Source organism: Sciurus carolinensis, chromosome 3, assembly GCF_902686445.1.
Source record: "Sciurus carolinensis chromosome 3, mSciCar1.2, whole genome shotgun sequence".
Classification (NCBI taxonomy): domain Eukaryota; kingdom Metazoa; phylum Chordata; class Mammalia; order Rodentia; family Sciuridae; genus Sciurus; species Sciurus carolinensis.
In genome coordinates this window covers 179,993,162-180,007,064 of record NC_062215.1, presented here as the reverse complement: position 1 = coordinate 180,007,064, position 13,903 = coordinate 179,993,162, and the positions used below count along the sequence as shown (strand labels likewise).

Here is a 13,903-nt window from a genome sequence, read left to right as displayed (position 1 = left end):
ATTCAAGTGGGTGGGGTGGCCCCTGGCCTCTTCTGCCCAAGTGACCCCGCCGTGTAGCAGGAACTCACCTTTCCCTGTCCCTTGCCTTCCAGGGCTCTCGCGGATTCCCAGGAGAGAAGGTACTTGAGCTCCTTTTTGTTTTGGAAACCTCCCCAGTCTCTCTCCTGATCTCCCCCGACACTCACCTGTCTGTCTTGCTCCCTCCCAGGGTGAATTAGGAGAGATCGGCCTGGACGGTCTCGATGGGGAAGATGTGAGTGACTTTACTTTTTAAGTCCAAACCGCTTCTGGTTCTGAAGATTCCAGAACCTAACACGCTGGTCGACAGCGGAAGCTGTGCAAGTGATCTTTCTCATTGTCTTCGGCAGGGAGACAAGGGGCTGCCGGGTTCTTCTGGAGAGAAGGGGAACCCAGGGAGACGGGTAGGTGGATTTCCATGGTGCTGCGCTTGTGGAAAGGACATCCCATCTAGGGACTAGTGATTTCCTGTCCATGTACAGTAAACCTGCTTCCTCCAGGCAGCCTCCCCTGACCTCCCTGCAGGCGCACCCCTGACGTTCCCCGTGTCCCCTGCCAGTCTGGCATGACACGCTGAATCTCCTCGTTTGGAGCGTGTGTCCCATAGGGCAGGCACTGAGTTTCTTTCGTTATAAGTAAATCCCCAGTGCCTGGACCCCCAGTAGATATTTGTGGGTTAACTAAACAGTTCAGAGATGTTTAGAAGTGATTTTGCCTTCGTGTCTAATGAGTAAGTGGTGACACCGTTCTAGTTAAGATCCAGGAAGTGGAGAGTGATTTTCAGGGCCAGACAAGAATCTGATGAATGAGTCTGGGAACCTGATGTACTATATGACTGTAGTTAGTGAAAGAGTACAGTACTAGGGATTTGGGTTAAATCAGTGGATTTCAGCTGCTCTTGTCACAAAAGTAAAGTAACCGTGTGACGATAGAGCTAATTTGCTTCTCTGTAGAAACCATTGTACTGTCTACAAATGGCCCACAGTGTTGTGTCGTGGACCTCAAATACACTCAATGAAATTATTTAAAACCCCCCAAAGCGCCAAGTTTTACCTTCCACTCTATGCCTCTTTTAGGGTGACAAAGGACCCAAGGGGGACAAAGGAGAAAGAGGAGATATGGGAATCCGTGGCGACCCGGTAAGGATTTCCTTATCAGACCTGAGCGGGGGGCACGTGGTGGGAGCACGGAAGGAGTGTGGAGGGGGGCCTCATCTGGAAACGCTCTGGAATGCATGGGTGGACGCCTGCTGTGCTGTTCTTACAACTGGGGTTGCTGGATGTGGTTTGTCCCCAGCTAAAGAGGGAAGCATCTCCAGGAGGCATCACAGGAAGACTCAGAGGCTCTTCCATAGTGCTGTCCCAGGACACTTTAAATCTGCTTTTGGAAATGAGAACCATTTGCAGCTTTCCTTGTTTCATGACTCTGTAAAAGGGACCATTTCCGGCCTGCCTCTCCTCCGAGCCTCCGGCCTCTGGGATGGAGGACAGGCTCCAGTGACCTGAGTATTCTCCTCCCTCGGGAGGAGGTCTGGCTCCTGCTGGGGCCTGAGTGGTGTGCTCACGCCATGCTTGGGCTCCATCAGAGCTGGACGGATGTTGTCCTGGTAGGAAGTGGCCGCAGGGACCATCCTTCAGAGCCTTGTGGCCACAGTAGCACCGATACCTTCTGGACCATCCAATCTAGTGGCCGTGGCTTTCCTGATATAGAGACTCATTCCTGGCCCATGTTGTTCTCAGGGTGAATCAGGACGGGACAGCCAGCAGAGAGGACCCAAAGGAGAGACCGGTGACATCGGCCCCATGGTACGGTGCTCCATGTTCATGTTCTCCCGTGTTCAGGGCCAAAGAAATGGCTCTCACGTTGCTGGCCAGCAGCTGCAGAGGCCATGCTGTGGCCTTTAACATGAGAGTAGCAGGAGATTCCAGCAGAGTCCCCGTGAGACTGGCGAGTGTGTGCCGGCCCTGAGGGACTCTCCGGGGAACCAGAGCAGCCTGCACCGAGTGGGCTGCATGGTGGCAGGACGTGGGCCTCTTAGGTATTCATGGAAGTGCTGGTCCAGCCAAGGCTCGTGGAGGTGGGAACGCACCTGAGGCCGACGCACCCCAGGACTCCCTCCTGCAGACGGGCCCTTCCCCGAGAACTGACCCCTTCCTGCAGGGTCTCGGGCCTTGTGCCAGAGTTAGAGGTTCATGTCTGCAGGTCAGAATCTCATGGCAGTTTTTCCCCACGCTAGGGTCTCCCAGGAAGAGATGGTGTATCAGGAAGTCCGGGAGAACCTGGGAAAGATGTGAGTACCTCAGGTCTCTAGGGTTCTGCCGCGGTTCTCAGCAAGTGCCGCACCATCTGCCAAATGTGCCTTTCACAGCACTCAGCACTCTCCACTGGGGAAACCTACGGGGACTTCTGAGACCATTTCTCAGTCCCTTCTGTGCTGTGCTAATAGAACACTGCGGACTGGGTGACTTAGAATGAACAGATCCCCTTCCCCTGCTGCTGGGGATCAAACCCAGGGCCTTGAGTAGGCCAGGCAATAGCAACTACTGAGCTGCATCCCGCAACCTGTTTATGTGGCCCCAACTCTGGGGCCAGGGAAGTCCTCCGGCTGGCACCCAGGAAGGCCTTCAACCTCCATCTTCCCATGGCAGAAGGCAGAGGGCAAGATCGCAATTGTGACATAAATCTTGCTGCTTACAGAAATTTTTCATCCTTTTAATTTGCTGTTTTCCATCTCTTCTCTCCCTGCAGTCCTGCATCCTCCCCTCCCCAAAGAATACCAAACAGACATGTTCAAAAATAATATCTTTGCTGCTTTCCAATGTTTGTCCTGGTTTTAACCACTAAATATTTAAAAAATCCAAACAAATGCTAATGCTGGGGTTGGGGGAGTCAGGGGTAAGAAGGCTGAAGAGATTGCTTATGTCTTGTCGTTGTTTAATTGAAGCTTATTTTCTTTTGTGCTGCTGTTGCTCGGACAACCAAACTAGGTGCAGCTTGTCCTAGTGCACTGCGTCTTGGCCTTGCTTTTTAAGGCATTTCAGAAACGTCTTGCTGAGTAGCTCATTGCATGTCGAGCCTTGCAGTCTGGCTGAAGGATGCTGAAGCCAGAGTGATATAAATCGTCTTTATGAAGTCCCGTGAAAGCTTCCAGGTCCCAAGGGTGCAGAGAGCAGGGCCCTTGCTGCTGGAGAGGGTGGCAGCGGGAGGGAGCACTGTCCTGGAATTGTGTCATCCTCGAGGAAGCTCAGGACGCTGATGGTGTCCAGAGCGGATCTCTGCTCTGACAGACAACCAAAGCTGCATATGGGTCTGGGAAGCCGGGAAGGGATCCCCAGCCTCTTTCTGAGTAGCGGCAGCACGTTCAGGTCCCAGCAGCTGATGACCAGAGGCAGCGTGTGCGGCGAGGGCTTTCCAAGGGAGAGTCTCCCTTGTAACTCAGGGCTGGTCATGCTTCCGAAATCCACATGCAAGCAAATATTGAAAATGACGCCTTAAAAGATTTGAGCACCATCACTGCACAGTGCTGTAGAGTTACACAATGGCAAACAAATAAGGAGATGTTCATTTTCTGTTGCAATTAGCTCTGGCAACTCAGTGTGTAAGTAGATTCCTGAATGACTTAAAGTGTAGGGTGCACACAGTTGGTTTCAGTTCCTTGCACCAGGTAGAAGATGAATCGTGTCCCCCCAGCCACTGGGCTGTATAACTCTACACACAGCCTGCCTCTGGCCTGGATAATGAGCCACCGCGCACTGCTGGCCTCAGATCAAACTCTAGGGTGTCCTCTTCTGGAGGGGGCCTTGCACAGATAACCCAGGGCATCCCCGGGTTCCCACCTTGAACCTCCGAGTCACTTGTCAGCCAGTGCACACGTTTGGACCAGAGTCACCTCTGGAGTGTCCAGGAATGTCGCCGAGGGAGGAGCCCGACCTCAGGGCGGGACTTTAGGTTCACGGGTGGTTTTGGACCCTGGGCGTGGCCAGTGTGCTGCGCTGGGCTGTGCGCCGTGCTGTGGGGGACTCCCTGCTCATTACTGCCGCTCTGGTTAGGGAAACGGAGGGAAAGCAGGCCGGTCTGCCTTCCGCCTCACATTCCTCCCTGGCAGCTGGCGGGGTTGCCGGCCAGAGTCCCTGTTTTGCTTGGCGGGTGGGGTCCGAGGTAACTCAGAGCTTTCCTTTGAGCTGTGAGCCAAGTGGCCAGGAAGCAAGGCTTCCCCGTGCTAGGGCCGAGGGAGGGGTCCTGGGGTGCGCCTCCCTGGGGCGCCTCGCCTGGCTTCTGGCGCCTGTGGGTGCCGGCAGTGGCTCAGGGGTGCCGGCTCCCTGCCAGAGCCCCTGTCTCCCCTCACATGTGTGACTCTCCACAGGGCGGCTTTGGCCGAAGGGGACCAGCGGGCGCTAAGGTGAGTCCAGGCTGGCGTCTCCTCTGTAGCCACGCTGTCCTGCACTGGGCCTCAGGAGACCGCCGGGTGCCAGACACCCTCCCTGGCCGTCATGGCTCTTGGGTGCAGAGAGCCACTGCCAGGCCTTCTGCCAGCACCTCGGATTCGGCCCTTCTCCAGGGCCGTGTGGAAGGCTTCCCAGAGGAGCGTGGGGGTGAAATACAGGGAAAGTGACCCATCAGGTGGCGCCCCTAACGTGCCCCTCAGCTGGTCCTCTGGCCTGTGCAGGGCAGGCCTAGGTCTACAGCATCCTCATTTCACAAAGCTCTCCCGGGGAACAGGTGACTGCCGTGGGTGTGGCTTCTCTTCCCGGTGACCGGGTCTGTCTCCTGGCCCCGAGAGCTGGGTTTTGCCTGTGTCCCTAGTCCAGAACTGATGGTAGAACCCAGAGCCCATGCTGCTGTGAACCAGGCTGACTCCTCATGTCTTCTCTTGACTCAAAGGGCAACAGGGGCGGTCCAGGCCAGCCGGGCTTCGAGGGAGAGCAGGGCACCAGAGGCTCACAGGTGGGTGACCCTTCCCAGGTTCCCTGGCATTTCGTGTTTTTAAAATTGAGATGATGTGCACATAACACAGAATCAGCCATTTTAAAACGTGCAGTTGGGGGCTCATAGTGCATTCAGTCTTGTGCAATAGTCCCAAGCATTTTTATTAGCCCCCAAAGTGGCTTTGCACAAAGTTGCTCCCCCAGAGCCCCCGGTCACCACCAGTCCTTGTTTTTATGTATTTGCCTACTCTGGACATTTCTTATAAATGGAATCATTTTGTAGGTTTTTGAATTTGTCTCCTTTCACTTAGTATAAGATTTTTGAGTTCCACTTGTGTGTGACGTATTTCAGAATCTCATTCCTTTTAATGGCTGAATAATGTTCTACCGTGTGGACCTGGCACAGTGGATCCATTCGTCAGTCATCCAGTGACTGGGTTGTCTCCACCTTTGGGTTACTGTGCATAAAGTTCCCATGGGGCTCCTCGTGGGCAGCCCCCTCACCAGCACTTTTACTTCTCAGGGCCCACCTGGTCCCATTGGTCCTCCAGGCCTGATTGGGGAGCAAGGTATTTCTGGACCTCGGGTAAGTGTCTCCATCTGACCTCCCCTCTTAGCTAATAGGTAGCACAGCACCCTGCCAGAGCGAGACCTGACCTCCCCTCTTAGCTAACAGGTAGCACAGCACCCCGCCAGAGTGAGACCTTCATGTATGATGGATCTGCAGGCAGGCCTGTCCCTCGACCCTACCCTGCAGCACAAACCCTGGGTCCATCTTTGGTCCTTGCAGCGAGAGGAAACGAGGCCCCGTTTCTTAGTGCTCCAGGCTCTGAGTCCTGACATAGGCCCCTGGTTGGTGAGCAAGGCAGGAGTTGCCTCATCTCAGAAGTCTCAGGATGGAACTGGATAGAATCTAGTGAAATCTACTGAAATTGGTAGATGTGCCAATGTGCCAAGGCCAGTGGCTGGCTCACTTTGGGCCCCTTGAGAGCCCTCGGTTCAGCATTTCATGTAAGCAGTTCCTTAGCCTCCAGGGCAGAGCAGAAGGTGTCCTTGAGTTGCTGTGCCCACAGGTGTCGGGCATCTCAGCCAGCAGATGAGCAGAAGCAGGTTGCTGTTGGGGGGCTCGGGTGCCAGGGAATCCCTGCTTCCGGTTTCTCTCGTGTCTGAGGTGATAGGCAGGGAGCCATCCAGTCAGTGGTCTCAGAAGGTAACAGTGGCTGTTAAGCTGGTGTCTGAGCTGGTATAGCTGGTGCTGGAAGCTGCTTTGTGAAATCTGTCAGTTGTTGCTGAGAAAGTCCTTCTCTAACTCGAGAGTGCATAAATAATTCGTTTTAAAGTTTCTGTGTTGTAGTTTTTTAAACATTTGTTGAACTTCTGGTTAACCAAGGGTTTCTGTTACCCAAATAGCTCACCAACAGCCCAGAAACATGGATTGGTCTGTGCTTTCCCAAGGTCTATTTCAGGGCCATTTCTGGGTTGTGTAGGCTGCACCCCACTCTCAGGTTTACTTCCATTCAGTGGTTTATTCATTCACCCAACAGACACTTAAGTACCTCTGGACCGCGGCTGCTCACTGTGGGGTGTAGGACCCAGTCACGTAAAGTCAGGGGCTTGTTGGGAAGCTCGCATGGCAGGTTAGTTAGCTGTGGGGGCAGCGGCTCCTGGAGGCGGGCTCTGGAGGTAATGCTGGCATTGAACTGGCACGAGCTTCTCAAGCTCGTCGGCATTCGAACATGGAGTGCTTGTGCGTCACAGGCAGCGCAGGTCACCTGCCCTGCGCTCACTCCACCAAGGGAGAGCTGGGATTCCGAGGCGCGTGGGCTGGACGGTTGGCACCGGGTGACACACCCCTTTCCTTGTGCTACAGGGGAGCGGAGGTGCCGCTGGGCCTCCTGGAGAACGTGGCAGAACCGGTCCCCTGGGAAGAAAGGTTTGTCTGGAGAAAGGCGGAGCTTGGGCCGAGGCACATGTCCCCTCGCCTCACTTGTCATTCTGTCTGCTTAGTCCCAACTCTCTTCCCCTCCCTGCTGGTGGGTCCCCCGACAGTTGCCCTGTGGGTGCGCCTCACCAGCAGACCACCGGGCTCCTCACCCCAGTCAGCGGGCTGCCTTCTCCTGATCAGACCCGCCACTTGCTGGTGGATGATCTGGTCTGTTCTTGCTTGACTTTCACGGAGCAGCTGGGCACAGCTTTGTGCGGTTGCAAAGCTACAAGGGACCCAGGGGTTTTAAATCCGGGCAGAGCACATGCAGCAACTCTTTGCCCCACGAGGTCATACAAAACCTGGGCTCCAGTGGCTTGGGATGACCACAGGCTTGTGACACGAAGGCTGAGCACCTGCTCCTGTCAGCTTTGGGAAAAACGACTCTTTCTTCCCCAGAGGCCTGTTCCCGTGCCCTGGGAGAACAAGCACCATCCCTCCTGATTTCTTTCTCAGTACTTGACATACCAATGTTGCAGTTTAAAGAATACTGTATTTGCTATTTTTAGATTGACACAAAATAACTGTAGTTATTTATGGGGCTCAGTGAGATATTTTGATGCAGGCACACCATGCACAGTCATCACATCAGGGTGATTGACATTTCCTCATGCCGGGAACCTTTGAACTCACCTCTTCCAGTTTTTTTGGAGATGTACAATACGTGGTTGAAAGCTACTCAGCCCCGCGCTGTGCTGCACCAGGACTTCCTCCCCTTTCTGACTGCTGTGGCTCCTGTTCCTCAGCCTCTCTCTTCCCTGCACCCTCTGAGCCTCTGCTTCACTCTTTCCCTCTGTGGGATCAGTTGTCCTCATGGCTTCCACACATCCGTGAGGACACTTGGGGTTTGTCTTCTGTGCCGGGCTCCTTGCAATGCAAAGTGATCTCACAGAGGCCCGAGCTTGCAGCAGCCCTCCAGGGACATCCCCAGAGCACCCCAGCCTCACCGTGCTGTCCCCTCTTGCTTCTGTCTAGGGTGAGCCTGGAGAGCCAGGGCCAAAGGGAGGAGTGGGGAACCGCGGCCCCCGTGGGGAGACGGTAAGGCCCCGGGCGCTCAGCTGCCCGCTGACTCTGCTGGCAGGTATGGGAAGTTGGGCCCTGGGTTCCCACGGAGGCCAGTGTGCATCACTTTTTGTATCACTGGGGATACGATTGAAAATATTGGAATCTGCTGCTTATAAACAGCCAATACGTTTCAAAATGTCTTATTTAATTGGCGCGGGAGGGAGTGTGGGCAGCTTCCCTATTTGGTGAAGGTGGTGGTTACTGAAGCCCGAAGCGGTTTTAGATCCCACACACTTGGCCTGACGGAGCTTTTCTTCAGAGAAGTTAAGGTCCTTGGGTTCTCATGGAATTGGATTTGAAAAGGTCTCCATCCAGATGGAGATCCTTTCTTTTGAATGAGACATTCTAGGAATAGAAATTATTTCTATAACTCATTTTTGAAAAGGTTATCTAAAAGCTTTCCAATTACTAATAATGATTTTGCAGTGTATATTTCTATGTAGGAAAAAGAAACCTACAATTCAGCGGGAATTTTTCCTAAAATGAGTCACTATACCTGAAAACTCTGTATGGGCCATGTTCATTAGACTGTTATAAGCCCTAAGTTTTAAAATGTTTTTCTTGGGTTTCTTGTCTTCAGCTAACTGAAGTTTTTTTTTTTTTTTTTTTAAACCCATTTCTATTACTTTTAATCTCAAAAGGAGAGGGAAAAATCAGACTTTAAAATCTGTTCAAATTGCTGACAGTAGCCTCCCCCTAAGTCTGCTTCCAGACATTGGGGTGCCTGCTCTTCAGCTGTTGGTGTCTACTTAAAATTGTAAATTATCAAAGTGTTGGTTTTCCAATTTGTTTTAGATATTGATGCAGATTTCATAAGCTCTTCTGATGCTTTTGAAGTAATTGACGGTGCCCATTCTGAATGTCCCAGCAGAGGGCTGGGGACAGACCTGAGGGCACGGGGAGGAGGCCCATCTGGAGAGGGTGCTTGGGAGGAAGGGGAGGGGCTCAGGGAGGGGAGTGGGCTCTGGGCCCAGAAGACCAAGAGGGCCCGAGAGTTGGGCTCAGTGTCCCTGTTTTGAAGTAGCCTCGAAGACTCCTGGTTGATAGTGGTGAGGTGGCCTCAAGATTCCTCGCGAATGTGGGGTTCCCTGGCTGCTCTGCAGCCACAGGGCTTCGCATTTGCAGGTCGCAGTTGTCCAGGGCATGCCGCCCGCTCGGAACGCTCACAGTTCTCCATGTTGGCAGTCCCCCTGCCCCGCGTGGCTAAGGGGTCCTTTGCGCCCTCCGCCTCTGGACATGGCCTTGTTTATGCACTGCAGGGCGGGGAGGCGGAAAGCGTTCCTGCTCCTGCTCCTGGCCTGGAGACATTTTGGGTCCCCAAGGACCGCCTGCTCAGTACAGCAGCGGGACACCCGGGTGGCTGTGTCCTGCCCACGGGGACCTGCAGTGGTGTTCTCTTCCCTTCCAGGGAGATGACGGGCGAGACGGAGTTGGCAGTGAAGGACGCAGAGGCAAAAAAGTACGTCCTACGGGCTTCTGGAAGAGTCCCTGTTGCCAGGAGGTTCCAAGGACAGCTTCCGATGTCTCGTGTTTTTGGAGAACCCTTTCTTTAAATCTTATTGTATTTTAGAGATAGATTATGTTTTGATGATTCGACAAACTTTTTTTTTCTTTCAAGATCAATTTATTTCAGTTGATTTTAACTTGGTGCCCAATATTGAGTCACTTATTTGTCTTTTACAGGGAGAAAGAGGATTCCCTGGGTACCCAGGACCAAAGGTAGATCCTCCCTGCGAGTGGAAGCTCACCTCTGGGTTTGTGGGAGTCTGGTGTGCCCATGAACTGAAAAGCAGGGCACCTCGGCTTTAGTCAGAGAGGGTGGGGAAGAGCCACCCTCTCTAAGGAACTCCCTCTTGTAGCAAATGGAGGTGACAGTACAGCTCATGAGGTTTCATGGGGTGAGAGTGCAGAGAACATCAGAAGTTGTAAAACGTGGTGGCTTATGTGATGTGATCATTGTTGATTCAGTAAACCTGGGCTGTCTGCAAATCCACAGGTACACTGGCAGCCTGGAGAAGTGGGTCCCTTAACCACTTGGCTGCCCCAGAGAGTGTGGTCCGGTGCCTCCAGGCCCTCCAACTGGACCTTCTCCAGAGCTTGATGTACCACTTCTTGGTTCTCTTCCAGGGAGTCCCTGGTGAACCCGGGGTAGACGGAACACCGGGACCCAAAGGCATCAGAGGCCGAAGGGTAAGCTGGCCTGCGCCGCAGCCGCAGGTGGGAATGAGCGTGCGCAGCAGCATTAGCTGCCGAGACTGAGAAAACACCCTGCACTTGAGCTGGCCAGTGCCACCAGGCCAGTGCCACCATGGGGCAAAAAGCGACCCTACGCCCTGGACCAGCGTCTCCTGGCCCTGCTCTGGCTGTGGTCTTCGGCCTTCCTCTTCGCCCGTCCTGCCCAGCGGGGCATGTCCTCAGAGCCCTTCCCCCAGTTTGCCTCAAGGTGCCCAGTTCCCAGTCCCCCCAGTGTGGTGTGAGGGGGGCTCACGTTGGGTGACTTTGGCATTCACATTTGCCCCAGACAGTGGGGCAGCAGGGCTCACTGAGGTGTCCAGGCTGCTTTCCAGGGCTCCAGGGAGGGCCGCAGGCTCCGTGGCCCTGGTTGATGAGCCTCCTCTCCCGTTAGCTGCTCTCAGCTCTGGATTTCCCTCTTCAGCGGGTGTTGGCTTGCCCTCCTAAGATGCACGAAGTCTGAGTTAGTAAACTGTGGTCTAGATGTAGGTGAACATGGCTGCCTGCAATGCGGTCAAGCATAATCATGATTACCCTGTGAATGTGGTCAAGTCATTTTCTACTCAAGGTGGGGTCTGAAACATCGGATCAGTTGTCCACGCTGAGTAATCCTGTAATTCATCTGCAGTTACCAATTCTCTTGGGCATTCTAGCTAATGCTCTGGCTGGTGGGTGGGCAGGCCTCTGTCTTACTCGAACCTGCCAGGGGACACGGATGCCATCAGTGGGTCCAGGTCACTTGTGCTGCACTTGACTTGTGGCCATTTGCACTCCCTTGAGTGGGGGACTTGGTGGTGCCGGATGTTGGGTAGATCACTTTCTCCATCCAACCACAGGAGCTGGGAATGAGCAGGGTCTGTTCTGCCCCCTCTAGGGAAATTCAGGACCTCCAGGGGCAGTCGGACAGAAGGGAGACCCTGGCTACCCGGGACCATCTGTAAGTACCCATCCAGCTCCCCTGGGGGCGGGCAGGGCTGGGGGCTTTGCACAGGTCCCTGGAGACTCCCTCATCTGCTTTCCTCACAAGAATGGGCTGGGCTTCGTTATTTCTTAAAAACTCCTGCCCTTCTGATAGCACAATACAGGAGAGAACGTTTGATTTTGGGGGTAACAGGAAACTTAAAACATCTGTTTCCTGGGAGCTGGGTGTGGCTCCATGGCATGGCCTGTGCTTGGTGTGCACACCCTGGCTTGGTCCCCAGCACTGTGAAACATCAGCAAGCGTCTCCTGGGCTGTTCCACAGCCTAGGGAACGTTGTCATTGCGCCTCTGTGATTTCCTGACATAGGCTTGTGAGGGGAGAATGGGGGGCAAATTCAGTGCGTCCTGCTTGCACCCGTGGAAGTGGTCTGACCATGTCTGGTCCTGGTCGAGATCACGTCCTCATCCATCAAATCCCCATGGGAGCTACAGATGTGTGGCTGAAAACCCACTGGTCACGCTTCCACCAGGAGCCAGGAGGACTCTTTATTAATAACATCTTTGTGTCCTCATTTCACTTTGTTCCTGCATTGAAATTGATGAGGTTCAAAGCTGAATGGAAAAGGTGACTTGGGGGTTGCAAAAGTGACTCCCGGAGGGACAAAGGAAGGGGAAGCGGGCGGGTTGGTGGGTTTGATGGCTGCCTCTAAGTGGAGGTCCTGTAGGGAAAGACGGAAACTGAAGGGACTGGTGGCCATGGGGTGGCAAGGTGTTGGGTTGGGATGAGCTGCTGAGGTCCCCTGAGCAGGTCCTGAGAGTCAGGGTTCGGGGAGAGTCCAGCTGAGATGAGATGCTGTGGACTTGGAGGGCCTGGGGCACTGGGCGACTCCTCAGCCCGGCTTCTGAGTGAAAGCTCTCCTCTCGGGAGAGGTGGGATCAGATGTGGTACTGTCGATGGGCGACAGGCCCAGGATGAGGTGCGCAGCTGCTCCGCAAGCCAGGCTGCCTCCCCAGGACGCACTCCCGTCCTGAGTCTGCTCTCTTCTGCCATCGTCACTTTAGAGAGAGGGGCTGGAGTGGCCAGGGCTCTCCGGGGTCCCCCCTTGCTCCCCGTGGTGTTGACATGAGCCAGAGGCTGTTCTTTTGAATGCCACATCCTCAGCCAGCTGTGCCTCTCAGCGTGTCCTCCCTTGGTGTTACAGGGTCACAAAGGCAACCGAGGCGACTCCATTGACGTAAGTTGCATGCGTCCAGAGCAAACCCTTGTCCAGCCGGCCTTGCCCCCGCTCTCCTCACATGCTCTTCCGTTTTCTTTTAAAGCAATGTGCCCTTGTCCAAAGCATCAAAGACAAATGCCGTAAGTGTGCTTCCTGTGGCCCGACGCCCTGTACCCTTGTGTTGGGAGTCCTCTGGGGTAGGCCTGTCCTTCACCATTTCTTCTCTTTCCTTTGTAGCTTGCTGCTATGGTAAGTTGACTGCGGCGGTTCCACTTTCTTCTGAGGAAAGGAAGACCCTTCCCAGTGAGTACTGTGTTCCCAAACCCGCCGCTCTCCACAGGGCCCCTGGAATGCCCCGTCTTCCCGACGGAGCTTGCCTTTGCCTTGGACACCTCTGAGGGGGTCACCCAGGACACCTTCAGCCGGATGCGAGATGTCCTTCTGAAGGTGGTGGACGGCTTGACTATTGCTGAGAGCAACTGCCCGAGGGGGGCCCGCGTGGCCGTGGTCACCTACAACAGCGAGGTGACCACAGAGATCAGGTTTGCCGACTCCAAGAAGAAGTCTGTCCTCCTGGAGAGCATCAGGAACCTCCAGGTGCCGCTGACCTCCAAGCAGCAGAGCCTGGAGACAGCCATGTCCTTTGTGGCCAGAAACACGTTTAAGCGTGTGCGGAGCGGGTTCCTGATGAGGAAGGTGGCCATTTTCTTCAGCAACAAGCCCACCAGAGCCTCCCCGCAGCTCCGGGAGGCTGTGCTCAAGCTCTCGGATGCGGGCATCACACCCCTGTTCCTCACGAGCCAGGAGGACCGGCAGCTCGTCAACGCCTTGCAGGTTGGGCTCCCCTCTCCTCCCGTCCCTGGGGAGCTTCTCAGCACGACCCGCTCTCCTGGGGGACTCGTGTCCTGGTGGGGCCACGCTGAGTCCCTCTCTCTTGGAGTTGTCCTGTGGCCTGTGGCTCTGGCGCTGGAGAAGTGCCTGTCAACGTCCCTTCCAGTCCCTCCCTACAGTCTGCCAGGCCCTGACCTGTGAGTGAGGCTGTTAGTCTCGTTGCTGAGTCCAGGTGTCCGTGTTGGTGGATTCCCTCTGCCTCCCAAGGGGCTGGTGTGGCCGTTCCCTTCCTGACGGGGACCTGGAAGCACCGAGGTGCACCGCCACGCCTACCTTCCCTCAGCCTCCGGCACCTGTGCCTTCTCAGTTGACACATAACGTCTAGTGGCTGTAACTGATGAATTGGTGTGTATCCAGGGCCATCTCTGCTGGCACTGTCCAAGACATGTGGACGAGGGGTACGAGGCAGGAGCCCTGCCTGGAGTCAGGAGGCCTTGGTCTTGGTTTCCATCCCCTGCCGGCTTAAAGCCACGGGGACGTGCCGCTTGCCCTCACGGGGCCTTAGGTCTCTGCTGTGAGGGAGGCTGGCTGCTGCTCTCCAGCGTTTCCTTCAACATGGTATTCTGTTTACTTCTGCAAATATCAGCAAGAGACAGCGCGGTCATTGCCACCGTCCCTCAGTGTTTAATCCTGCTAGACTGTGCGGGCCA

General features: G+C 54.8%; 1 protein-coding gene across 1 annotated transcript in view; it reads left to right on the top strand.

Moving 5' to 3' along the window:
- The window catches only part of Col6a3 (collagen type VI alpha 3 chain), an 80,813-nt gene that overhangs the window by 50,959 nt on the left and 15,951 nt on the right, over positions 1 to 13,903 (top strand). Inside the window, 19 exon segments of the mRNA XM_047544329.1 lie at positions 93 to 119; positions 209 to 253; positions 369 to 422; positions 1,095 to 1,157; positions 1,758 to 1,823; positions 2,255 to 2,308; positions 4,382 to 4,417; positions 4,900 to 4,962; positions 5,467 to 5,529; positions 6,814 to 6,876; positions 7,903 to 7,965; positions 9,401 to 9,451; positions 9,676 to 9,711; positions 10,120 to 10,182; positions 11,099 to 11,161; positions 12,348 to 12,380; positions 12,466 to 12,502; positions 12,600 to 12,611; positions 12,703 to 13,196. Coding sequence (XP_047400285.1) covers positions 93 to 119; positions 209 to 253; positions 369 to 422; positions 1,095 to 1,157; positions 1,758 to 1,823; positions 2,255 to 2,308; positions 4,382 to 4,417; positions 4,900 to 4,962; positions 5,467 to 5,529; positions 6,814 to 6,876; positions 7,903 to 7,965; positions 9,401 to 9,451; positions 9,676 to 9,711; positions 10,120 to 10,182; positions 11,099 to 11,161; positions 12,348 to 12,380; positions 12,466 to 12,502; positions 12,600 to 12,611; positions 12,703 to 13,196 — 1,386 coding nt within the window.